General features: G+C 43.7%; 1 protein-coding gene across 2 annotated transcripts in view; it reads right to left on the bottom strand.

The window, feature by feature from the left end:
- EXT2 (exostosin glycosyltransferase 2) overlaps positions 1 to 26,076 on the bottom strand; it is a 138,791-nt gene that overhangs the window by 98,593 nt on the left and 14,122 nt on the right. For both annotated transcript variants that reach the window (XM_082270307.1, XM_082270308.1), the window contains exons 4-5: positions 14,338 to 14,451; positions 3,725 to 3,920 (exon numbers count right to left, since the gene is read on the bottom strand). In XM_082270307.1, coding sequence (XP_082126433.1) covers positions 3,725 to 3,920; positions 14,338 to 14,451 — 310 coding nt within the window. The remainder of the gene's footprint in view (positions 1 to 3,724; positions 3,921 to 14,337; positions 14,452 to 26,076) is intronic.

The raw sequence follows: 26,076 nt of genomic DNA, 5'->3' as shown, positions 1-26,076 counted from the left end.
ACCAGTTGCCCCACCCAACTCCTACCCTGCCCCGCCCCTAATTCTGCCCCTAAACACGCCCTCATAAATTATCTCCTAAAATTACACTGTTAAATGTTTTTGCTTTAATGCAGAAGTTACAAAAATAAATATTAATAACAACGTTTTCAGTGACCATCAGTGCAACCTATCAGTGACCATCAGTGCAGCATCATCAATAAAGCTTATCAGTGCGGCCTCAACAGAGCCCATCAGTGAAACCTAAACAGTGCCCATCAGTGCCTATCAATGCAGCCTCCCCTGTGCCCATCAATGCAGTCTCCGCTGTGCCCATCAAAGCAGTCTCACCCATGCCCATCAAAGCAGTCTCACCCATGCCCATCAAAGCAGTCTCGCCCGTGTATGTCAATTCAGTCTCGCCAGTGCATGTCAATGCAACCTCACATCAGAAGGATGCACGTGTCACATGGCTCAATCCATTGCAGACCCCGCATGTGACACAATGGGGCATGCACATGTTGGGGAGCAGGCCAGCCCTTTACCAGGACATATAGTGCCAAAGTAGTATAATACCCAGTGACAAACGATAGCGATTGTAAACAGCATCCAGCCCCAATATATATGTGGCTGGGATGAAGAAAAGCCAGGGAAGGAAAAGCAAAGCATATATCCGTCCCCAAATATTGGAGGTGGATCCATAGAGGACAAAAATAAAGGAAACAAAAATGAGATGGGTAAAAAATAATAGGAATAAATAGTAAAGTGAAAGTGAGCACGAGTAAATATCGGCAGACTAACTCTCTTACATCTTTACAGATACCAGGCAGATATATTTCCAGCAAGAGAAAACATGGTATCGATACAGAGGACATATACAGATACATTGGGGTGTATATAAAAATGTATACAACATGATGCATGAATATACATGAATCATAGACAAGCTTTCGATTAAACCAAAAAGAAGGAAGTGAGAATTGGGAAAACCAAGAGAGAAGAAAGGAAGTGCAATCATAGATTCACCTCAGAACCTGGCCGGATAATGACAGAGCAGCGGATCATCCCACTGTTACAGTTGTAATTGTAATTGCCGGGCGCTCAGTGACACGCACAGTCCCGCCTCCTAGCCCGGCTTCTTTGATAGACAGAACACCTGGCCAACCAGGACGTGAAGCGTCTATCAAAGAAGCCGGGCTAGGAGGCGGGACTGTGTGTGTCACCGAGCGCCCGGCAATTACAATTACAACTGTCCATTTACATAGATGCATCAGACAGAAGCTCCTGGGCATGAGAGGATGTATCGATCATAGATTCACCTCAGAACCTGGCCGGATAATGACAGAGCGGCGGATCATCCCGCTGTGACAGTTGTAATTGTAATTGCTGGGCGCTAGGTGACACACACAGTCCCGCCTCCTAGCCCGGCTTCTTTGATAGACGTCTCATGTCCTGGTTGGCCAGGTGTTCTGTCTATCAAAGAAGCCGGGCTAGGAGGCGGGACTGTGCGTATCACCGAGCGCCCGGCAATTACAATTACAACTGTAACAGTGGGATGATCCGCCGCTCTGTCATTATCCGGCCAGGTTCTGAGGTGAATCTATGATCGATAGATCCTCTCATGCCCAGGAGCTTCTGTCTGATGCATCGGCTGGGCTGGCCGGCTTTCCTCCTCCTCTCCTCTCTTCACCTGATCGGCTCCCGGAGCAGCCCCACGCTCGCTCGCCATAAATAATTTTCCACTCGCAAAATGCGAGCAGGCGAGTGGAAAATTTGAGGGCTGCCTATGGGTAACGTCACCTGCTTAGTAAGCACCCTGCTCTTTCCATTTCAAAAAGCAGCCCGGCTCACTAACACTCCTTGTGGCAGCTGCTTGTACTGCAGGCAGTTGCAGGCACCAAGTAGCACTTAGCATGCTACTGATACTGTCCAGTACATTGGATGTTTACCTGTACTTAAAACTGAACTCTTGAATAAGCAAATGTTGCATACATCCATTCATCATGTTTATTCTTCTTGGATCTTGGTGTGCGTTGTGTTTTTTCTCCAGATCTGTGCAGTAATCCAGTGTGAGACTTTCCCTCTGTAGTAAAGACCGCTCACTGCTGCTCTCTCTCCTTGTGCAGGGTGACTGGTCTTGTCTCCGCCCCCTCCTGTAGTTTTATGTAGGCAGCCTGTAGCGGGTGGGGCCTGCTGGGCCCCTCCCACAGCTCCACTCTCTACAATGAGGATGTGCAACACCCCCCCAGCAAGTTATATTTACCCATCTGCGCTCCCTTCCCCTGCTCCATGTAAGCCCAAGCTTTGCTGCTCTAACAGAGTGGGGGTCTTCTATGTACAGAGGAGCATGTGCCCCCACACCCATGCTTCCCCCTTCCCCATATACTAGTGCTCAGGCTTGAGCGGCAAATCGGCAGGTTCTGTCTTCTTCATGGGGGGGTCAGAGACGACATCCACCTGGTCAGACTCAAACACCAGGATGGACCCCTGCAGTGGGGAGCCATTCTGCTGCTGTCAATCAAATCCTATGATGAGGAAGCGAGGGGCGGGGCAATGTCCTGCTGTCTGGGTCTATGGACACAGGCAGTGGGGCTAGGGAGCAAGCAAGCGAATTGGATTTTTACCTGTACTTAAAGGTCGAAGGTTTTTTTTATCTTAATGCATTCAAATTTTTTTTTATGTCTACAGGTACATGTGGTACTGTGCTTAAAAGCATTCAAAACACCAAGTTTGGCTGTTTTGAATGCGGTAAGTTTTTTTAATTCGGCGCCGCCAGTACCCGGAAGTGATGTCATGTCATGACATAATTTTCGGGTACTCGGCGTCGAATTCAAAAAAATAGAGACCGGTCAGACGGCGGCGGTGCAGGTAGGATGCCCGGGTCTCCCGGTGGGACGGGAGACCCGGGGCCAGTGTTAATTTCGTCGACTAAAACGTTTTCGTCGACTAAATTAACACAATTTTAGTCGACTAAAACTAAAACAATTCAGATGACTAAAATACGACTAAAACTAAAATGGCATTTTAGTCAAAAGACTATAACTAAAACTAAATCGAAATTTGCTGCCAAAATTAACACTGGTGCATGCTCAAAGCTTAATACCATAAATAATAACATATTCGATTTTTCACTCCAGGACCAGCAGTAGTATATAATGAGTTTGGAAATTGTAGAGAAATGCATTACAAATCACAATTGAACTACACCCATTCGATTATAGATGACTAAAATGAGTTTTAGTCCACTAAAATGTAGGACGTTTTAGTCGACTAAATACGACTAAAACTAAAACACTTGCAGAAGACTAAAATGGGACTAAAACTAAAATGCCATTTTAGTCCTAAGACTAAGACTAAAACTAAATTGAAATTTGCTGCCAAAATTAACACTGCCCGGGGTGAGCCGCGGAAGGGGGGGAGGGTCTTGTGAAACGTCCCCTCCCGCTCCTTGTAATGACAGCCGAGCGGCTTCTCAGCCTCATCGGTTGTCATTACAAGTCAGCCGACCATCGGCTATGGACGCCGGTACCGGGGTGATGCCTCTAGCTGCAGGCATCACTCCGGTACAAGCACTTTCCCGAAATATCGGCAATATCTGTAAATCCAAAGGCCGATTCCGATATAACGGGGAAAGTGCATATCGGCTACCGATATATCGGTGTTGCCGATAATCGGTCGATCCCTATTTACAATCATTTTAAATATTCCCTAGACCTCCATAATACCTCCCCTTCTGACAAAGATCTACCTGAAGAACTTGCGGGTAGTCGTAGACATTACTCTTATGGCAGCGTTTCCGGTGTGGCGATGCGTCATCAGACAGGTTACTGCACTTATCCAGGATCAGCACCGACTCTCCGTTTTCCGCTCGGATCGTCTCCAGGTCGGCACGGAACTCGGGGTGCAGAGCAATCTGGGAGGAGAGGAGGAAGAATGTCCGGGGGCTGCAGAGAGAGAAAAGAGTGGTCAGTATGAAGAACGCACTTATCACACAATTTGCTATAATGTCATCTAATTCCTCAGACCTCAAAGGGTTATAAGGCCCTTCACACGGGCGATCCGATCCAATCCGCCTTTCAGTTTTTCAGGTGGACCGGATCGGATGCTCTATGCACCCCTATGGAGCAGCAGATGTCAGTGGAGACACCTGCTGACACCCGCTGCTATCCGATCCTGTCCGTGAAATCCAGACGGATGGAAACCTTATATTCTGCCAGGGTTATGGCAGGTAGCTGCCATAACCCCGGTATTTTTCTACACAGCCGGTGGATCTCTTGCTCATAAAAGTGGTCCCAGCAGCAGATTCATGGGTGGTGCCCACCCCCTCCCGCCGCTTCCCGGTCATTTTCCCTGCTTACCGGAGCCATCGGTAGCGGGGAAAATGATCCGGTCCCAGGAAGAAAGTCGAGTGAGGGCAAGATGGCCCCCACTTGACTCTATGGCCTTGGAGAACCGGAGCGACATCACACGTCGCTTCTGCCCAACGGCCTTAAAGGTCCCATTTTTTTCTAGCTGAAAAAAAATGACATTTATTTATTTTTTTGCTTTTAAGTGTAGATGTGGGATGTGAGGTCTTTTTGAACCCCAGATCTCACATTAACCACTTGCCGACCAGTCACGTTGACTGTACTGCGGCAAAGTGGTTAGTTCCCATCCAGCGACGTAGACCTACGTCGCTGGACTCCTCCCCTTGTGGGCGGCGCACGCGCCGCCGGAGGCTCACTCCCGCTGTATTCAGTCACAGCGGGAGTCGGGCCAGGGGAGGAGAGGCGGTGATCACCGCCGCTCTTCCCTGATCGTCGGGGATCAAGTGTGGAGATCCGCCCGCTTGTGTAAACAAAGCAGGCGGATCTCCTAAGTGACAGGCAGGGTCAGATTGCAGGGTTCAGCATAGCTGAACATGCGATCTGTCCCTGTGTCACTCAGTCCCCTCCCCCCACACACGTTAGTAATCACCAGGCATACATTAACCCCTCCCTCTCCAATAAAATTAACCCCTTCCCTTCATTAACCCCTTCCCAAAAGTGTCAAAAATGTCAGTCAAGGGTCTGATCTGTCCGCTGCAATGTCGCAGTCCCGCAAAAAAAAAAAAAAAAAAAAAAATCGCAGATCGCCGCCATTACTCGTTAAAAAAAAAAAAAACACCAAAAATGACAAAAATCTTTCCCTTAGTTAGTAAACGCAATAACTTTTGCGCAAACCAATCAAAATACGTTTATTGTGATTTTTTTTACCAAACATAGGTAGCAAAAAATAAATTGGCCAAAAATTTAAAAAAATTTAGATTTTTACATTTTTGGGGGGGGGGGGGGGAATTTCATATAAAAAAATGTGAAAAATATTGTTATTTTTTCAAAATGTACGCTCTTTTTTTGTTTATAGCGCAAAAAGTAAAAATCGCACAGGTGATCAAATACCACCAAAAGAAAGCTCTGTTTGTGGGAAAAAAAGGACGTCAAATTCGTTTGGGTACGGCGTTGCATGACCGCGCAATTGTCAGTTAAATTCGCACAGCGCCGAAATGCAAAAAGTGGCCTGGACGTAAGACAGCAAAATCCTCCGGTGGTAAAGTGGTTAAAGAGGACCTGTCCTGCTTATTTCTATTATAAGGGATGTTTACATTCCTTGTAATAGGAATAAAAGTGATCAAAAAATTTTTTTTTAAAGGGACAGTGTAAAAAATAAATAATAAAAAGGTATTTTTTAATGGTAAATGTCATGCTTCAAAATTTATTCTCTAGGGTCTCTGCTAAAAAAAAAAAACATACGGTATATATATATATATATATATAATGTTTGGGGCTTCTAAGTAATTTTCTAGAAAAAAATACTAATTTTTAACTTGTCAACAACAAGTGTCAGAAATAAGCCTGGTCCTTAAGTGGTTAAGGGGTCTATTTATAAAACATTTGTTGCACGAATGTAAGTCACATCTATGCAGACAAGAGATCGGCTGATAGCGATATTCGATGACCAAAATATCGGTATTGGCATTAAAAAAACGATATCGGTCGATCACTAGTGCAGACTGAATGAAATTTCACCTTATGTTTTTATATGGCTTAACTCCTGAATCATTAGCTCCATCTAGTGGTCAAAATGTGGTACCTCTCACAGATATATTTCACAAAACGATATACCGCATTTCAGCTACTAGATTAAGCCAATGATTCAGGAATTAATCTATTTGAAAATATATGGTGACATTCTGTTCAGCTTGCATGAATGTTTTTGACAATCGTGCAACAAATGTTTTATAAAGTTATGTAAACCCCCAACAATAAACCTTTGCTATTTGATCCTATTTGTCTGTTAAAGTGGTTGTAGAGCATTAAGGTTTTTTTTTTAACTTAACCACTTACCTACAGTGCACTTTCACCCCCTTCCTGCCCAGACCGATTTTCAGCTTTCAGCGCTCTCACACTTTGACTAAGAATTACTCAGTCATGCAACACTGTACCCATTCAAAAATTGTGTCCTTTTTTTCACACAAATAGAGCTTTCTTTTGATGGTATTTGATCAATACTGGGTTTTTTATTTTTTGTGCTATAAATAAAAAAAGACTGAAAATATTGTGAAAAAACGCATTTTTCTTTGTTTCTGTCATAAAATTTTGCAAATTAGTAATTTTTCTTCACAAATTTTGGCCAAAATTTATACTGCTACTTATCTTTGGTAAAAATAACCCAAGTAAGTGTATATTATTTGGTCTTTGTGAAAGTTATAGAGTCCACAAGCTATGGTGCGAATCATTGAAAATTGATCACACTTGATCACACCTGATGTACTGAAGGCCTATCTCATTTCTTGAGACACTAAAAAGTCAGGAAAGTACAAATACCCCCCAAATGACCCCTTTTTGGAAAGTAGACATTCCAAGGTATTTAATAAGGGGCATGGTGAGTTTTTTGAAGTTGTCATTTTTTCCCACAATGCTTTGCAAAATGAAGATTTTTTTTTTTTTTTTTATTTTTTTTTACAAATTGCCGTATTAACAGGTTATTTCTCTCACACAGCACATGTATACTTGCAACTACACCCCAAAACACATTCTACTACTCCTTCTGAGTATGGCGATACCACATGTGTGAGACTTTTTCACAGCCTGGCCACATACAGAGGCCTAACATCCAACCAGCACCGTCCGGCATTCTAGGAGCACAAATTTCACATATAATTTCCTGACAACCTATCGTACTTTTGAAGGCCCTGGAGCACCAGGACAATGGAAACCCCTATAAAACGACCCCATTTTGGAAAGCAAACACCCCAACGTATAATTTTTGAGGCATAATGAGTCTTTTGAATATGTCATTTTTTTCCACAAGTTTTTGGAAAATGTGGAAAGAAAATGAAAACACATTTTTTTTTACACAAAGCTGTCCATTTATGCAATATTTCTAACACATAGCATGTACATAGCAAAAATTGCACCCCAAAATACATTCTGCTATTCCTCCTGAGTATGGCGATACCACATGTGTAACACTTTTTCACAGCCTGGCCACATACATAGGCCTAACATCCAAGTAGCGCTTTACACAAAGTTGTCCATTTATCCACTTTAAGACTGGGCCTATTTTTGACACTTGGTGTTTACAAGCTAAAATCATTTTTTTGCTAGAAAACTACTTGGAACCCCCAAACATTATATATTTTTTTTTAGCAGAGACCCTAGAGAATAAAATGGAGATCGTTGCAATATTTTTTATCACACCATATTTGCGCAGCAGTCTTCCAAATGCGATTTTTTGGAAAAAAAATCACTTTTTTGATCTAAAAAATAAGAAACCAGTAAATTTAGCAAATTTTTTTTCCATAATGTGAACGATAATGTTACGCCGAGTAATTAGATACCCAACATGTCATGCTTCAAAATTGCGCATGCTCACAGAATGGCGCCAAACATTGGTACTTAAAAATCCCCATAGGCAACATTTTAAAAATTTCTGCAGGTTACTAGCTTAGAGTTACAGAAGAGGTCTAGGGCTTAAATTATTGCTCTCGCTCTAACGATCGCGGCGATACCTCACATGTATGGTTTGAACACCGTTTACATATGTGGGCGGGACTTGCGTATGCGTTTGCTTCTGCGCGCGAGCTAACGGGGACAGGGCGCTTTAATTTTTTTTTTTTTTTTTTTTTCCTATTTATTTTATTTATTATTTTTTTATTTTTACACAGTTTAAAAAAAAAAATGTTTTGATAATTTTTATTCCTATTACAAGGAATGTAAACATCCCTTGTAATAGAAATAGGCATGACAGGTCCTCTTTATTGTGAGATCTGGGGTCAAAAAGACCTCACACCTCACAACTACACTAAAAAAGAAAAAAAAAAAAAAAAATTGTTGAAAGAGGAAAAAAAAAAAAGCAAAAAAAAAAAGCGGCCCTTTAAACCGGTTGCTAGGCAACGTCTTTTGACGTAGCTCCGGTCCTCCAAGACCATAGAGTTGAGTGAGGGCCATCTTGCCCTCACTCGACTTCCTGTCTCTGAGGATCCGGGACCGGATAGTTTTCCCCGCTGCCGGCGGGTCCGGTAAGCTGGGAAAACGTCTGGGACGCGGCAGGAGGGGGGGGGGCACCTCTTCCCCTGCACCGTAAGGGTAATTCCGCGGCGAATCCGCCACTGGGACCACCCTTATCTGAAAGCCGACCGCCCGCCGTTTCAAAAAATACCGGGGTTATGGGGGCTATCTTCTGCCATAACCCCAGTATTTAGCTTTTAATGGCCGACGCATATAGTCGTTAGGCGGTCAGTAAGTGATTGCATGTATATGGCAAACAGGTGACGATGACTGATGGGGTGACAGGTGACGATGACTGATGGGGTGACAGGTGACGATGACGGATGGGGTGACAGGTGATGATGACTGATGGGGTGACAGGTGATGATGATTGATGAGGTGACAGGTGACGATGATTGATGAGGTGACAGATGACAATCACTGACCGGGTGACATGTGACGATGATTGATGGGGTGACAAGTGACGATCACTGATGGGGTGTCAAGTGACGATGATTGATAGGGTGACAGATGACGGTGACTGATGGGGTGACAGGTGACGATGACTGATGGGGTGACAGGTTACGATGACTGATGGGGTGACAGATGACGATGACTGATGGGGTGACAGGTGACGGTGATTGATGGGGTGACAGGTGACGGGGCGATGGTCACTGATGGGTGACAGGTGACGGGCGATGGTGCACGGCGGTACTGATGGCAGTCTCTGGTGACCGGTGAACTTTAGGCTACATTCACATGTGAGCGTAGCGATCACGGGCAGAATCACTGCGATTCTGCCCGTGATCCAGAAATCATTGCAAATGGCGGGACGCCTGTGCGTTGCCCGCTGTGCGATGTTGCTGCGATTTCCGCCTGCCGAATCGCGGTAACATCACGCAAACAACGCATGACGCCCCAAAGAAACTCTTGTACTTTTTTGGGCGTCATGCGATGTTTGCGCGATGTTACTGCGATTCGGCAGGCGGAAATGGCGGCAACATTGCACAGCGTTTGGGGTGCTATTGCAAATCACGGGCAACGCACAGGCGTCCCGCAATTTGCAATGATTTCCGGATCGCGGGCAGAATCGCGGTGATTTTGCCCGCGATCGCTGCGCTCACATGTGAACGTTATGGGTGTCAATTTCTGGGCACTGATGAGGTGACTGTTGGGTGACAGGTGACATTGGGGGGGGCTGAGGACTGTGTGGGGGGACCTTTATTACTGTGATTTTAGTGTGATTTTACTTTTTACATGTGTACAGAGCAGTAACTCACTATTTCTAGCTCTTCTCCCCTCATACTGGAAACTGTATGAGGAGAGAAGAGCTAGTAACAGTCAGTTACTGCTCTGTGTTTACATTTTGTGATCGGCTGTGAATGGATTCACAGCCGATCACATAGTAAACAGTCACTGTCAGTGACTGTTTACTACCGCCGGTGACAGCTGTGTTCCTACGGAACACAGTGCCACCGACATGACCGCGCTGCGCGCTCCCGATCGCGCATGCGCGGTCATCTCCCGGCCGCCTCCATTGTGATCGGCTGTGTCATTGGAACACAGCCGATCACGTGGGAAACAGCCATGCCTATTGGCTGTTTCCCCCCTGCCGGTGACCGGCTGTGTCCCGGGGACACACCGACACCGGCAGTGCACGGCGGCGCGCCCGCGATCGCGCGCCTGCCGTGCTTGAATGGGCGGACGTCATATGACGTCCGCCCAGGATAATAGCCGCACCGTCCCGCCGTCATATGACGGCGGGCGGGCGGTAAGTGGTTAAAGATAATCAAGGTAAAAAAACCTTCTGTGGCCGGGAATCCCCCACCCAAGCCCCCACATACTTACCTGAACCCAATCTCAATTGCAGAGCCCTCCGCATTCTCCCTCCTCACAGGGCAGATTGATAGCAGTGGGAGCCATTCTGCTGCTGTCAATCAAATCCTATGATAAGGGAGCGAGGGGCGGGGCAATGCCCTGTTGTCTGTATCTATGGACCCAGGCAGTGGGGCTAGGGAGCAAGCAAGCAAATTGCATGGTGGTGGGGGAGGGTACTATTTTTCCCAAAAGCAGATGAAGGCATTGTCAGGGGGAGTACTCAAATCTCTGTGAGAGGTAATTTATACCTGGACACAATACTTGCCATGCATGGAAATAAATTGAAATAGATATACAGGTGCATCTCATAAAATTAGAATATCATTAAAAAAAATTTCAGTAATTCAATTCAAAAAGTGAAACTCCTATATTTTTAATAGATGCGTCACACGCAGAGTGAGATAGGATATCTCACAAAAGTGAGTACACCCCTCACAGTTTTGTAAATATTTTATTCTATCTTTTCATGTGACAACACTGAAGAAATGACACTTTGCTACAATGTAAAGTAGTGAGTGTACAGCTTGTATAACAGTGTAAAATTTGCTGTCCCCTCAAAATAACTCAACACACACAGCCATTAATGTCTAAACCGCTGGCAACCAAAGTGAGTACACCCCTAAGTGAAAATGTCCAAATTGGGCCCAAAGTGTCAATATTTTGTGTGGCCACCGTTATTTTCCAGCACTGCCTTAACCCTCTTGGGCATGGAGTTCACCAGAGCTTCACAGGTTGCCACTGGAGTTCTCTTCCACTCCTCCATGAAGACATCACAGAGCTGGTGGATGTTAGAGACCTTGCGCTCCTCCACCTTCTGTTTGAGGATGCCCCACAGATGATCAATAGGGTTTAGGTCTGGAGACATGCTTGGCCAGTCCATCACCTTTACCCTCAGCTTCTTTAGCAAGGCAGTGTGAGGGGCGTACTCACTTTTGTGAGATACTGCATTTCAAGCATTTTCTTTTAAGTTTGATGATTATGGTTACAGATAGTGAAAACCCAAAGTTCAGTATCTCAGAAAATTATAATATTACATAATACCAATAAAAAAAAAAAAAAAGGATTTTTAACACAGAAATGTTGGCTTAGTGAAAAGTATGCCCATGTACAGTATAGGATGCACTCAATACTTGGCCGGGGCTCCTTTTGCATGAATTACTGCATCAATGCAGCGTGGCATGGAGGCGATCAGCCTGTGGCACTGCTGAGGTGTTATGGAAGCCCAGGTTGCTTTGATAGCAGCCTTCAGCTCATCTGCATTGTTGGGTCTGGTGTCTCATTTTCTTCTTGACAATATCCCACAGATTCTCTATGGGGTTTAGGTCAAGTGAGTTTGCTGGCCAATCAAGCACAGTGATACCATGATCATGTGACCAGGTATTGGTAGTTCTGGCAGTGTGGGCGGTGCCAAGTCCTGCTTGAAAATGAAATCAGCATCTCCATAAAGCTGGTCAGCAGAGGGAAGCATGAAGTGCTCTAGAATTTCCTGGTAGAGGGCTGCGCTGACTTTGGAATTGATAAAACACAGTGGACCAACACCAGCGGATGACATGGCTCCCCAAATCATCAGGAACTGTGGAAAAACGGGATTGCCAGTCACAGAGTACCAATCAATCCTCAGCAGAGAGGGAGAGGACCCCAACAGACTCACCACCTCGCAGAAACCAGGCACTGCAGCCCGCCGCCACCAGGAGAATCTGCACTGCATGTACAGTGATCAGGAAAGGATCCAGGAGTCAGCACCAGGGGCTCCCACCGCCGAAATCGCCGCCCATAGGGCTCCACTGTCATAGCGGCCGCCGTTTTCTATGGCAAACCACTGCAAGATGGCCGCCGGACAACACAAACATGGCCACCATGCACTGCAGTACAAAGGCTACAAGAAATGGAGGCCCCTGTGGCACAGCTGATAGGCCGGACGCCGTCAGCACCCCCCCCCCTATTCCCAGCACAGAGCTCTGTCCCCACCCCGGGAGGTGTATCAGACCACCACAAGACCCCAGCATTAGTGGAGGGGGGGTAGGATGGGGGGACATGTGAGGGGGGGGTGCCTAACGGGAAGGAGGGGAACCCGGGGGTTCAAACATCCCATGGAGGGGCCCGCGTCCCAAAACCCTCCAGGGAGAGAGGGGGGACAGGTACTCACCATACCAGGAACCAGACAGGCACGGCTCCAGACAGAACCCCTCGCCATCGAAATGGGGGGCTGTTGGCCACGAGGAACGCTGCAACTCGGACCGAGACCCGGCCGCATGCGACCTTGCGAGGCGTTTAACTCGCAGGCCAGCCTCCGTCCATCGTGGCCGACCTAGCGCGGAGTTGAGGTCTGCACGCGCTCCCTGGCAGTTGACTGTAGATCTCACAGGGAAAAACCAGGAGAAAAAAATCTGTCTGAAATAAAAAATGTTGCCAGGACCAAAGACCCAGCAACGAACTAGGTCCTTACTCCTGACTAGGCAGAAATAAACTGAGTACCTATAGCAGAGAGAGGGAGTATACCCCCTGGGACTGCCTATAGGAATAGGAATAGAATAGAATAAATGTAGGGGGCAATATAACCCAATGGGTAAGAATATCTGGAGCTGTGTCTGTCAATGGAGGTCCCAGAGTCTGGAGGAGGAGTGGAGAGGCACAGAATCCAAGTTGCATGAGGTCCAGTGTGAAGTTTCCAGAGTCAGTGATGATTTGGGGAGCCATGTCATCTGCTGATGTTGGTCCACTGTGTTTTATCAAAGACAGTGCAGCCCTCTACCAGGAAATTCTAGAGCACTTCATGCTTCCCTCTGCTGACCAGCTTTATGGAGATGCTGATTTCATTTTCCAGCAGGACTTGGCACCGCCCACACTGCCAAACTACCAATACCTGGTCACATGATCATGGTATCACTGTGCTTGATTGGCCAGCAAACTCGCCTGACCTAAACCCCATAGATAATCTGTGGGGTGTTGTCAAGAGGAAGATGAGAGACACCAGACCCAGCAATGCAGATGAGCTGAAGGCCGCTATCAAAGCAACCTGGGCTTCCATAACACCTCAGCAGTGCCACAGGCTAATCGCCTCCATGCCACGCCGCATTGATGCAGTAATTCATGCAAAAGGAGCCCCGACCAAGTATTAAGTGCATACTATACTGTACATAGACTGACATTAAGACTGACAATAAGCCAACACTTCTGTATTTAAAAACCATTTTTTTTTTTTTATTGGTCTTATGTAATATTCTAATTTTCTGAGATACTGAATTCTGGGGTGTCACTCGCTGTAAGCCATAATCATCAAAAATTAAAAGCAAGAAATGCTTGAAATATATCTCTCGGTGTGTAACGCATCTATATAAAATAATTGAGTTTGACCTTTTGAACTGAATTACCGAAATAAAACTAAACTTTTTGATGATATCCTAATTTTATGAGATGAACACACACATTATATATATACATATACACACACACACACACACACACACACATATATACATATACCCACACACACACACACATATACCCACACATATACATATATATATATATATATATATATATATATATATATATATATATATACATATACATATATATATATATATATATATATATATATATATATATATATATACACACATACACATAATATATACATACACACACATATATACACATACACACACACACATATATATATATATACACATACACACACACATATATACACATACATATATATATATATATATATATATACACACACACATATATATATATATATATATATATACACACACACACACACACACACACACACACATAAAGATATTGTTCAGTCCACTTAAAGCTGGGGTGTATTTTGTGAGTTGGCGTTCATATGAATGTGAGTTGCAAAGTAGCTCCCTTCCCCACGAGCTCATACCGGCACCATTATCAGAACACCGGAGCTCCACTTTAAACACCAAGCCAAAAAAAACGGAGACACACTGACCCTGGGGCCCGCTCAGGTAGGTTCACTTCAGACAGAGGACTGTAGACAGGAATGCTGACATCATATCCCTGGCGGTAAGTCCACGTTGAGAATCCTCCGCCGGCCAACACCGCTCTGGAAGAGAGAGATCAATGACAGACGCTATAAAATAATGTGCGGGGAGCTTCATAGTCAATGTGTAGATTTCTCTGTAAATAATATATATATAATAATATAGATGTCAGGGATCCAATATACATATAATATTATTATTCTTATAATTAAATTATATAATTCTATTATTATATATTACAGTAAACCCCCCTCCATTGTGGGGGTTACGTTCCGGACCCACCCGCGAAAAATGAAAATCCGCGAAATAGAAAAACCCTATTAAAATGCATTGTAGGCATGATTATTTTACTGTCACTGTACGTGTAAAAGCATTTTAAGGTCTTTAAACACACTTTTAAAACAATAGAAACTCATTTAAACACATAAAAGATACTGAGAGACAGAACAAGAGCTATGGAAAACACAAAAATATTTAATATTCAATGATTTAATTAGTAAAATAACATTACAGAAAAAAAACGCAATATACCGGGACCGCAAAAACTGAACCGCGATGGAGCGGGGGTTTACTGTATAAATGTATTATAATTCTTATAATTAAAGTGATTGTTACAGCCCATTCAGACTGGCGCGACACGACTTTGTGGGGCGACTTGCACGGACTTCATATAATTGAAGTCTATGCGAGTCGCCTCCAGGTTGCCCAAAAGTAGTACAGGACCCTTTTTCTAAGTCGGAGCGACTTGTGTCACTCCTATTAGAACCGGTCCTGTACTACTCAATGGCGAGCGACCGACCGCGACTTGTCAGGCGACCAAGTCGCCTGACAAGTCGCGCTAGTCTGAATGGACTCTAAAGGTTTTGTCTTTTTATTTCTATAAAAATAACAAACATGTTATACTTACCTCCTCTGTGCAGTTGGCTTTGCCCAGATCCTCCTCTTTGGTGATCCTGGCCCCTCCCTCCTGTTCAGTGATCCTGGCCCCTCCCTCCTGTTTAGTGCCCCCACAGCAAGCAGCTTGCTATGGGGGGGGCACTCAAGCCGAGTCACAGCTCCCTGTATCCATTCTGACACGGAGCTGCGACCCAGCCCCGCCCCCTCTCTCCCCTGATTGGCTAGCTGACATTGATTGACAGCGACAGGTGTTGATAGACAAGCTTCATTTGCACAGGTGACAACCACATGTGATGCTGAGTCTACATCATTGAAAACCAATGAACGTTGGGTGTGCCAGGACAGTCAGGCTGGGTTGGAAAGAGCTAGACCAGGGGTCTTCAAACTATGGCCCTCCAGTTGTTCAGGAACTACAACTCCCATCATGCCTAGTCATGTCTGTGAATGTCAGAGTTTTACAATGCCTCATGGGACGTGTAGTTCTGCAACAGCTGGCGGGCCGTAGTTTGAGGATCCTTGAGCTGGATGATGCTGGATATCCTCCAGTCAGGAAATGAGACGGGCTCTATCTGGTTATAGCTTCTAATGCACACTGTGAGAAGCTGACAGTGTGTAGTGAAATCAGAGTAATCATTTTCAGTCCAGGAGAGGAGCCGCTACAACTGTGCAAGACTGAAGGGGTGGCCGGAGGTCTGATTGAAGGGTGAGCTTTGCAGAGCTCTAACAATAGCGCCCCCTAATGCAGAATAACCACAATGTAAGGGTGATGTGAATACACAATACAGGTGATTTTAGCACATTACACAGATAAAATCCACAAGGGGAAAGCAATATTGCAGTGTCCTGTGATCTCTACAGAAGAGGTAATATACAGACTGACCCCCGGCACACAGAGATAACATCTGATGATCAGAGTCAGTGTGAGGCGCTGTCAGCACAGAGACACCGGCCGTCCCATCAACTATAATTGCAATCATTACAGAGCAAAAACAATGGACAGAAGAGTTCCCGGGGGGGGGGGGGGGGGGGTCGGGGGGGGTTACATCTATGTCACTATCAGGTCAGGCTGGAGGTGTCCTCTGCTATGACAATACTCTTCTCTGTAATAATCAAAGAATATTTCACCTACTAATAAAATGTAACATACCTGTACATTGTACTTGGAAGAAAAAAATAAATCTCCAAAAAATGTTGAAATTACTAATATAGATATAAATCCAGTCACTAAAGGTGTTGTATTTAAAAAAAAATAAAATGTATGAAAAATAATAAAAAATAATAAAATCACAATTTACCCCAGTACAAGTGCATGTACATTCATTCTATGCAAACGGTGTATAAAAAAAAAAAAAACAAAGGTTTTAGGCAATTTCATGTGCTATTCAAAGGTTTTTAATTGATTTAAAAACGGTAATTACCCATTTTCGTCACTAGATGGCCAAACGTTTAAAAAGCAGTATTAAAGTGTTCCTTAACCCAGGATCCTGCAGTCACTATATCTGGTCTCCCCAGGAGCCTGCATTCACTATATCTGGTCTCCCCAGGAGCCTGCAGTCACTATATCTGGTCTCCCCAGGAGCCTGCAGTCACTATATCTGGTCTCCCCAGGAGCCTGCAGTCACTATATCTGGTCTCCCCAGGATCCTGCAGTCACTATATCTGCTCTCCCCAGGATCCTGCAGTCACTATATCTGGTCTCCACAGGATTCTGCAGTCACTATATCTGGTCTCCCCAGGAGCCTGCAGTCACTATATATGGTCTCCCCAGTACACATGGAAATGCAATTATTTTAGTAAATATAAACTGCTAAATACCTTTTCTCATTAGCAGTATATAGCAGTCCTGTGACTTCTATCAGTGTCTGGTTGAAGCTTGTAGGAGGAGTTGTCATTCTTCTCTGACAGTCCTATGAGGCTGCAGGACACCCTGACCCTCTGATTGGACAGAGCTGATTGGCCCTGTGCTGATTACATGCACCCTCCCAAGAAAAAAAAAAAAAAAACTCTAGTAATACACACCAAACTGAGCATGTGCAGAGTGCCTCCAAGGCTCTGTTCTATCAGAAGATGGATTGGGGAGTGTGGAAAAAGGGGAGGATCAGAGAAGACAGGATCAAACAGTCTTTTTATACAATGCAGAGGATTAACCCCTTAGGTTCCACAGTGAGTATAGCAAGCATGCTTTCCTGCATATACAGACTGATTTTACTGTCGTGGGTTTAGTAACACTTTAAACCCGAAAGCAAACATTATACTGCAGCTTACCAATTCTATACAATTTTCCTTTAGATTTACCAAAACTCTATGAGGGCACACCTAAACACTTCTCCCTTGTATGGCCAGCTTTAGATGTGACGGCTGCATTCATTTTCATTTTCAGGCTCTCTTTCTTCTATTTGCATCTGGTGATCCAGATGTTTTTCCAAAGCGACAAGCTCTCCAGCAGAATGTATCGGCACAATGTCAACAGAGCTTCATGTTCCATGAAGGATTCCCCGAAAAACAGATTGCAAAATGCAGTGCGCTTGCCAAAATCACATCGCGTGGGTGTTCACACCCATGCAATGCGATTAGGTGTGGAGAAATAAAGGGTCCTATGACATTTTGGTGCAAATGTGATGCAATTTGAGCCATACAAAACATATGGCTCTGATCGCATCGCACGGACATCACATGTGATGTGCACAGGAATGCGGCGCATTTTTGGTGCAAATCACATGCGGTGTTCAGCACGCACCAGTGTGAATCCAGGCCATGAACAACACCCCGAAACACAACCCAGGCTTAAAAAAAGTAATGGGATAAAAAAAAAAGTCAAAAAACGCCAGTTAGCAGCGTTTTTTGGCGTTTATCAGCGTTTATTGAAGTTAAAGCGTTTTTACAGCTGAAAATTGCCACTAAAATCCCACTCGTTTTCGAGTTTTTTTACAGCCAGAAAACACCCCTCCAAAAAACTGCTGATAAAAGCCTGTGTGTGCATGGAGACATAGGATAACATGCTGGGGAGACATAGGAGAACATGCTGGGGAGACATAGGAGAACATGCCGGGGAGACATAGGAGAACATGCCGGGGAGACATAGGAGAACATGCCGGGGAGACATAGGCGAACATGCCGGGGAGACATAGGCGAACATGCCGGGGAGACATAGGCGAACATGCCGGGGAGACATAGGCGAACATGCCGGGGAGACATAGGAGAACATGCCGGGGAGACATAGGAGAACATGCCGGGGAGACATAGGAGAACATGCCGGGGAGACATAGGAGAACATGCCGGGGAGACATATGAGGACATGCCGGGGAGACATAGGAGAACATGCCGGGGAGACATAGGAGAACATGCCGGGGAGACATAGGAGAACATGCCGGGGAGACATAGGAGAACATGCCGGGGAGACATAGGAGAACATGCCGGGGAGACATAGGAGAACATGCCGGGGAGACATAGGAGAACATGCCGGGGAGACATAGGAGAACATGCCGGGGAGACATAGGAGAACATGCCGGGGAGACATAGGAGAACATGCTGGGGAGACATCAGAGAACATGCTGGGGAGTTTACTGGCTGCAGAAGAAAAAAACGTCTGATGCCAAAAACAGCCGATGTAAAAATGTCCCGTGTGCATGAGGCTGAATACTCAAGAAAGCTCAAAGAAGTTTGAAGCAGCTCAATAAAAAGTGTGCACAAGAGCACAAAAAAGCACAAGCTGCTTCAAGCTAAAATAAAAGCTCAAATGCCAGTAAAAGCAGCTTTTTTTTTTTTTGAGCTGCAGTGTGCATGAGCCCTAACATGTTAAATCTTTATATGACATTTTCACACTTATGCGACCTAAAAGTCGTGCAATTTTGCCACGATTTTACTGCGATTTTGACTGGACTTGAACCAATGCCTATGTCTATGGATTCTCTTTGATACATCAATGAATGACTACAAGGTTGCCTTATACTCCCGATGAAGGAGCCACATAGTCTCTGAAACGCGTCGGGTGGAGGATACCAGATTGGTGTATTTTCAGTTGTCCATATCATGTATATTTTATTTTATGTTTCTTGTCTTTTACTGAGGATTAATAATAAATATCTGTTTTTTATCAATTTATCGGTTATATGTTTGAAGTGCCTATAAAGTCCCACAACTGGGGAACATCTATATCTATAGTCGTATTTAGGGATGTGGCACACTCTGCAGTCTAATCACCAATTACATAGTTACATAGTTACATAGTAGGTGAGGTTGAATAAAGACAATAGTCCATCCAGTTCAACCTGTGTAGGTGTGTGTGGCTGTAATCATCTCACATACCCCTGAATGTTCTGATCCTTGAGATGTAAGTCTAAGAGTCTTTTGAAAGCCACCATACTTCCCGCAGAAACCACCTCTTGTGGTAGAGAATTCCACAATCTTGTAGCCCTAACAGTAAAGAACCCCCCACGTTGCCTGAGGTTAAAACGCTTCTCCTCTAATCGCATTGTATGCCCTCGAGTCCTCATGCAATCCCTTCGAATGAACAGCTTTTTTTCTAAGCTGGGATCCCCATTAAGATATTTATAAATTGCTATCATGTCCCCCCTCAGACGTCTCTTCTCCAGGGAGAATAAATCGAGCGATTGTAGACGCTCTTCATAGTCAAGGTCCTCCAATCCCCTAATTAGTTTAAATATTATTATTTTAATTATTATTATATTAAATTATTTTTAATATTTTTAGTAATTTTAAATTATTATTATTTTAATTATTTTAATATTTTTAGTAATTTTTTATTATCATTATTATATTTAATTATTTTTAGTAATTTTTAATTATTATTATTTTATTTAATTATTTTTAATATTTTAGTAATTTTTAATTATTATTATTATTTTATTTAATTATTTTTAATATTTTTAGTAATATTTCATTAAATTATTTTTAATATTTTTAGAAATGTTTAATTATTATTTTATTAAATTTTTTATATTTTCGTAATTTTTAATTATTATTATTATATGAAATTGTTTTTAATATTTTTAGTATTTTTTTATTTTTATTATTATTATTTTATTACATAATTTTTAATATTTTTAGTAATTTTTAATTATTATTATTTTATTACATTATTTTTAATATTTTAGTAATTTTTAATTATTATAATTTTATTAAATTTTAAATATTTTTAGTAATTTATAATTATTATTTTATTAAATTATTTTTAATATTTTTTGTAATTTTTAATTATTATTTTATTAAATTATGTTTAATATTTTTTGTAATTTTTAATTATTATTATATTTAATTATTTTTAATATTTAGTAATTTTTATTATTTTATTAAATTATTTTTAATATTTTTTGTAATTTGTAATTATTATTATTATTATTATATTAAATTATTTTTAATATTTTTAGTAATTTTTAATTATTTTATTAAATTATTTTTAATATTTCTAGTAATTTTTAATTATTATTATTATTTTATTAAATAATTTTTAATATTTTTAATAATTTTTATTTTATTAAATTATTAATATTTTTAGTATTTTTTATTATTATTTTATTAAATTATTTTTAATATTTTTAGTAATTTTTAATTATTATTATATTAAATTATTTTTAATATTTTTAATAATTTTTAATTATTATTATTATTTTATTAAATTGTTTTTTGTTTTTTTTTTTTAAATCGGCGGTGGTGCAAAAACTACAACAAAAAAATCCGGTAAGTGAACACAAAAGAAGGTTCATGTGAACACACAGAAAAAAGTGCACTTAGGGGTGTGCTTTGTCCACCCCCGAAGGAGTAGGACCTCTACCCTGATCACCCCGGGGCTCAAGGCTCCTGACAGGGACAAAGGGTTTCCAATGGTCTGCCTAGCCAGAAGGCCTGGCAGACCCCGTTCTTCTAGGCAGCCGAAGTCGCACCGAATACTAGGTCGTGGGGCTCTCCCGAAGAGAGACCCCCAGGGACAGAAGAGGAAGGAACCAGAAGGCCACACATCCTCCCCCTAGACTTCAGGGCAAGCCCGAGGACTCACACCCTCCATCCTAGGGAGAAGAATACACACACAAAAGTGAAAGGTGACAAACGTGGGAGAAAAAAATAAGTTAAATAAGTGGCCGTGCCGAATGTGCATTGGCCTAGACCAGTGATGGAGAACCTTGGCACCCCAGAAGTTTTGGAACTATATTTCCCATAATGCTCATGCACTCTGCAGTGTAGTTGAGCATCATGGGAAATGTAGTTCCAAAACATCTGGAGTGCCGAGGTTCCCCATCACTGGCCTAGACCCTGAGGCCTGGTAGACATAAATTGCCCCCGGACTTAGCCAAAAGGCGTGGTGCAGAAGAAGTGGTTGGAACTGTGACCATGTGCCGGTTCAAACGTTGGGGTCCCACACCCAAGTGTTACTAAGAGCACCTCTGGGGCGACTACTCCCAGAGGGCGTAGACACCGTGGACTCTCTTAAACATAAATCAGGCGCATCAGCCGCACAGTATAGAAAAAGTCCATACTAGTCTATGCATGATGAAAAAGTCCAACGTCTAGGGCTGCCATCAGATGAACCAATAAGCCAAAGGTTCCAACAAGGCTGGGAATAAAAAGAGAGAAGAGGCGCCTCTAAGTGTAGACTTTAGTACATTTATTAAGATGTAATAAACACTCACATCGTTTAGGATTACAATTGGATGGTAGGCACCCTCCTGGGTGTTCCAGGGTGGGGGTGTAAGTCATCCTGTGGACGCCGCCATCGGAAACAGTATCCGCTCTTCACCGTTGTGCCGGTAATAGTGGTGGATGGAACAGGAGTGGGAACGAGGCTTGGAAGGCAAACCAGACGAAACCGAGAGAGAGAGCGTTGTGAAGAGATGACGTCACAACACTGCAACGCGTTTCTGAGCGTGCTTGCTGCTGATGGATAGGCGGCCGCGCTCCTTCTTCATGCCTTCCCAGCCCATGCCAGACAAGGTAGAATGTTCGAATCAGGAGGTAATGGACCCTTTAAGCTTTCTTGGGGAGAACTTACTCCCGGCCTCCAATTTCCTATGGGCGCTCTGGTTTCAGTTCCTGCCGATACTAACCTTCCAGGTCTCCATCACTCCAGTAGGTTTGCATAGCCGCCACCCAACCTTGGTTAGGTCAGATGACAGCACAGCGCCCCCCACTGGATCACTGATAAGAACAGATACTACACTTGATCTTAGCCAAAAGGCCGAGTCTAATTACCAATACCCCCATAAAAAAGACATAGTGTGCATGGACACATTGGCTAACATGGAGGGGAGGGGAGTTCCCAGAGCTCAAAAGCCTGTAGAAGCCGCTTCTTTGAGCTACAGTCCTTAATGTGGTTGCAAAAGTAACCTTTAACCACTTGCCGACCGCCGCACGACTATTTACTGCGGCGGTCAGTCCCTCACAGGCAGAGCGACGTAGTACTACGTCGCTAGCCTGTGAGGGTCTCGGGAGCGAGTGCGCGCCGCCGGAGGCACGCTCCCGCGCGGTCACGGACCACCCCACCCCCCGCGCGTGTGACCGGCGGACCCGATCGTCCACCGGTCACACTACGATCGTCGGTGCAGAGGGAGAAAGGCAGGCGGCTAATGTAAACAAGCCGCCTGTCATTCTCCCGTGTATGAATGGTGATCATACGGTTCTACTATGTAGGACCGTTGATCTCTGTTCATACACCTCAAGCCACAGCCAATCACAGTTAGAAGCACGCCCCTAGGGACACACATAACCCCTCCCTCTCCAAAAAAGTTAACCCCTTCACTGCCAGTGTAATTTTACAGTAACAGTGCATATGTATAGCACTGATTACTGTAGAAATGTCACTGGTAACCCAAAAAGTGTAAAAAATGTCAGTCAAGGGTCCGATCTGTCCGCCGCAATGTCGCAGTATCGCAAAAAAAAAAAAAAAAAACGCAGATCGCCGCCATTACGCGTTAAAAAAAAAAAAACAACAAAAATGACAAAAATCTTTCCGTTTGTTAGTAAACGCAATAACTTTTGCGCAAACCAATCAAAATACGCTTTTTGTGATTTTTTTTACCAAACATATGTAGCATAAAACAAATTGGCCGAAAATGTTAAAAAATTCTGATTTTTACATTTTTTTTGGGGGGGAATTTCATATAAAAAAATGTGAAAAATATTGTTATTTTTGCAACATTTACGCTCTTTTTTTCTTTATAGCGCAAAAAGTAAAAAAAATCGCACAGGTGATCAAATACCACCAAAAGAAAGCTCTGTTTGTGGGAAAAAAAAGGACGTCAAATTCGTTTAGGTACAGCGTCGCACGACCGCGCAATTGTCCGTTAAAGTCACGCAGTGCCGAATTGCAAAAAAAACCCTGGTCAGGAAGGGGGGGGTAAAATCTTCCGGGGCTTAAGTGGTTAATCCTAGGAAATCTGCAGCATTATTTTTAACCCCTTGCAGCCCACGTAACACATAAGTGCTGCAAGAAAGATGGTGGGCTTAAATACTCACACACCTCTTATACGCATCCACATATGCTCCAAGCACGGTGGCTTTGCGGTCATAGACAGCTCCCAGTTTCTACAGCCGTGGCCAAAAGTTTTGAGAATTACACAAATCATTTTCACAAAGTCTGCTGCTTTAGTGTTTATGATGGAATTTGCATATACTCCACAATGTTATGAAGAGTGATCAGATGAATCGCAAAGTCCCTCTTTGCCATGAAAATTAGCTTAATCCCATAGAAAGCATTTCCACTGCATTTGTGAAGAAGTCTTCAAGAAAGTCCAGCAAGCGCCAGGACCGTCTCCTACAGCTGATTCAGCTACGGGATCGGGCACCACCAGTGCAGAGCTTGCTCAGGAATGGCAGCAGGCAGGTGTGAGTCCATCTGCATGCACAGTGAGAAGACTTTTAGAGGATGGCCTGGTGTCAAGAACAGCAGCAAAGAAGCCACTTATATCCCAGAAAAACATCAGGGACAGACTGATATTCTACAAAAGGTGCAGGGATTGGAATGCTGAGGACTGGGGGAAAATCATTTTCTCTGATGAAACCCCTTTCCAATTGTTTGGGGCATCCGGAAAAAACCTTGTCCGGAGAATAAAAGTTGAGCGCTACCATCAGTCCTGTGTCAGGCCAACAGTAAAGCATCCGGAAACCATTCATGTGTGGGATTTGCTCCTCCGCCAAGGGAGTGGGCTCACTCACAATTCTGGCTAAGAACAGCATAAATAAAGAATGGAACAAAAACATCCTCAGAGAACAACTTCTTCCATCCATCCAAGAACAGTTTGGTGAGGAACAATGCAAATTGATGGCAATTTACATTTACTCTACAATGTTATGAAGAGTGATCACATGATTTACAAAGTCTCTCTTTGCCATGAAAATTAGCTTAATCCCATAGAAAACATTTCCACTGCATTTGTGAAGAAGTCTTCAGAGCAGCCAAGAAAGTCCAGCAAGCGCCAGGACCGTCTCCTACAGTTGATTCAGCTGCGGGATCGGGGCACCACCAGTGCAGAGCTTGCTCAGGAATGGCAGCAGGCAGGGGTGAGGGCATCGGCACGCACAGTGAGGAGAAGAGTTTTGGAGGATGGCCTGGTTTCAAGAAGGGCAGCAAAGAAGCCACTTCTGTCCAGGAAAAACCAGTCCAGGGACCAACTGATATTCTGCAAAAGGTACAGGAATTGGAATGCTGAGGACTGGGGGAAAGTCATTTTCTCTGATGAATCCCCTTTCCGATTGTTTGGGACATCCAGAAAAAACCTTGACCGGAGAAGAAAAGTTGAGCGCCACCATCAGTCCTGTGTCATGCCAACAGTAAAGCATCCTGAGACCATTCATGTTTGGGGGTCGCTTATCAGCCAAGGGAGTGGACTCACTCACAAAGAACACAGCAATGAATAAAGATTGGAACAAAAACATCCTCCGAGAGCAACTTCTCCCAACCATCCAAGAACAGTTTGGTGAGGAACAATGCAAATTACATATACTCTACAAAGTTATGAAGAGTGATCAGATGAATCGCAAAGTCCCTCTTTGCCATGAAAATTAGCTTAATCCCATAGAAAACATTTCCACTGCATTTGTGAAGTCCAGCAAGCACCAGGACCGTCTCCTACAGTTGATTCAGCTGCCGGATTGGGGCACCACCAGTGCAGAGCTTGCTCAGGAATGGCAGCAGGCAGGGGTGAGGGCATCGGCACACACAGTGAGGAGAAGACTTTTGGAGGATGGCCTGGTGTCAAGAAGGGCAGCAAAGAAGCCACTTCTGTCCAGGAATAACATCAGGGACAGACTGATATTCTGCAAAATGTACAAGGATTGGACTGCTGAGGACTGGGGGAAAGTCATTTTCTCCGATTGTTTAGGACATCCAGAAAAAACCTTGTCCCGAGAAGAAAAGGCGAGTGCTACAATCAGTCCTGTGTCAACAGTAAAGTATTCTGAGACCATTAATGTGTGGGGTCGCTTCTCAGCCAAGGGAGTGGGCTCACTCACAATTCTGGCTAAGAACAGCAATGAATAAAGAATGGAACAAAAACATCCTCCGAGAACAACTTCTCCCAACCATCCAAGAACAGTTGGTGAGGAACAATGCCTTTTCCAGCATGATGGAGCACCTTACCATAGGGCAAAAGTGATAACTAAGTGGCATGGGGAACAAACATCAAAATTTTGGGTCCATGGCCAGAAAACTCACCAGACCTTAATCCCATTGAGAACTTGTGGTCAATCCTCAAGAGGCGGGTGAACAAAAAAAACCCCCAGATTCTGACAAACTCCAAGCATTGATTGATTGATGGAAGAATGGGCGGCCGCCAGTCAGG

Source organism: Pelophylax lessonae, assembly GCF_965119305.1.
Source record: "Pelophylax lessonae genome assembly, chromosome: 10".
In the NCBI taxonomy this organism is placed as follows: Eukaryota; Metazoa; Chordata; class Amphibia; order Anura; family Ranidae; genus Pelophylax; species Pelophylax lessonae.
The sequence above is the reverse complement of the archived record's forward strand: the minus strand, read 5'-3'. Positions and strand labels throughout refer to the sequence as shown.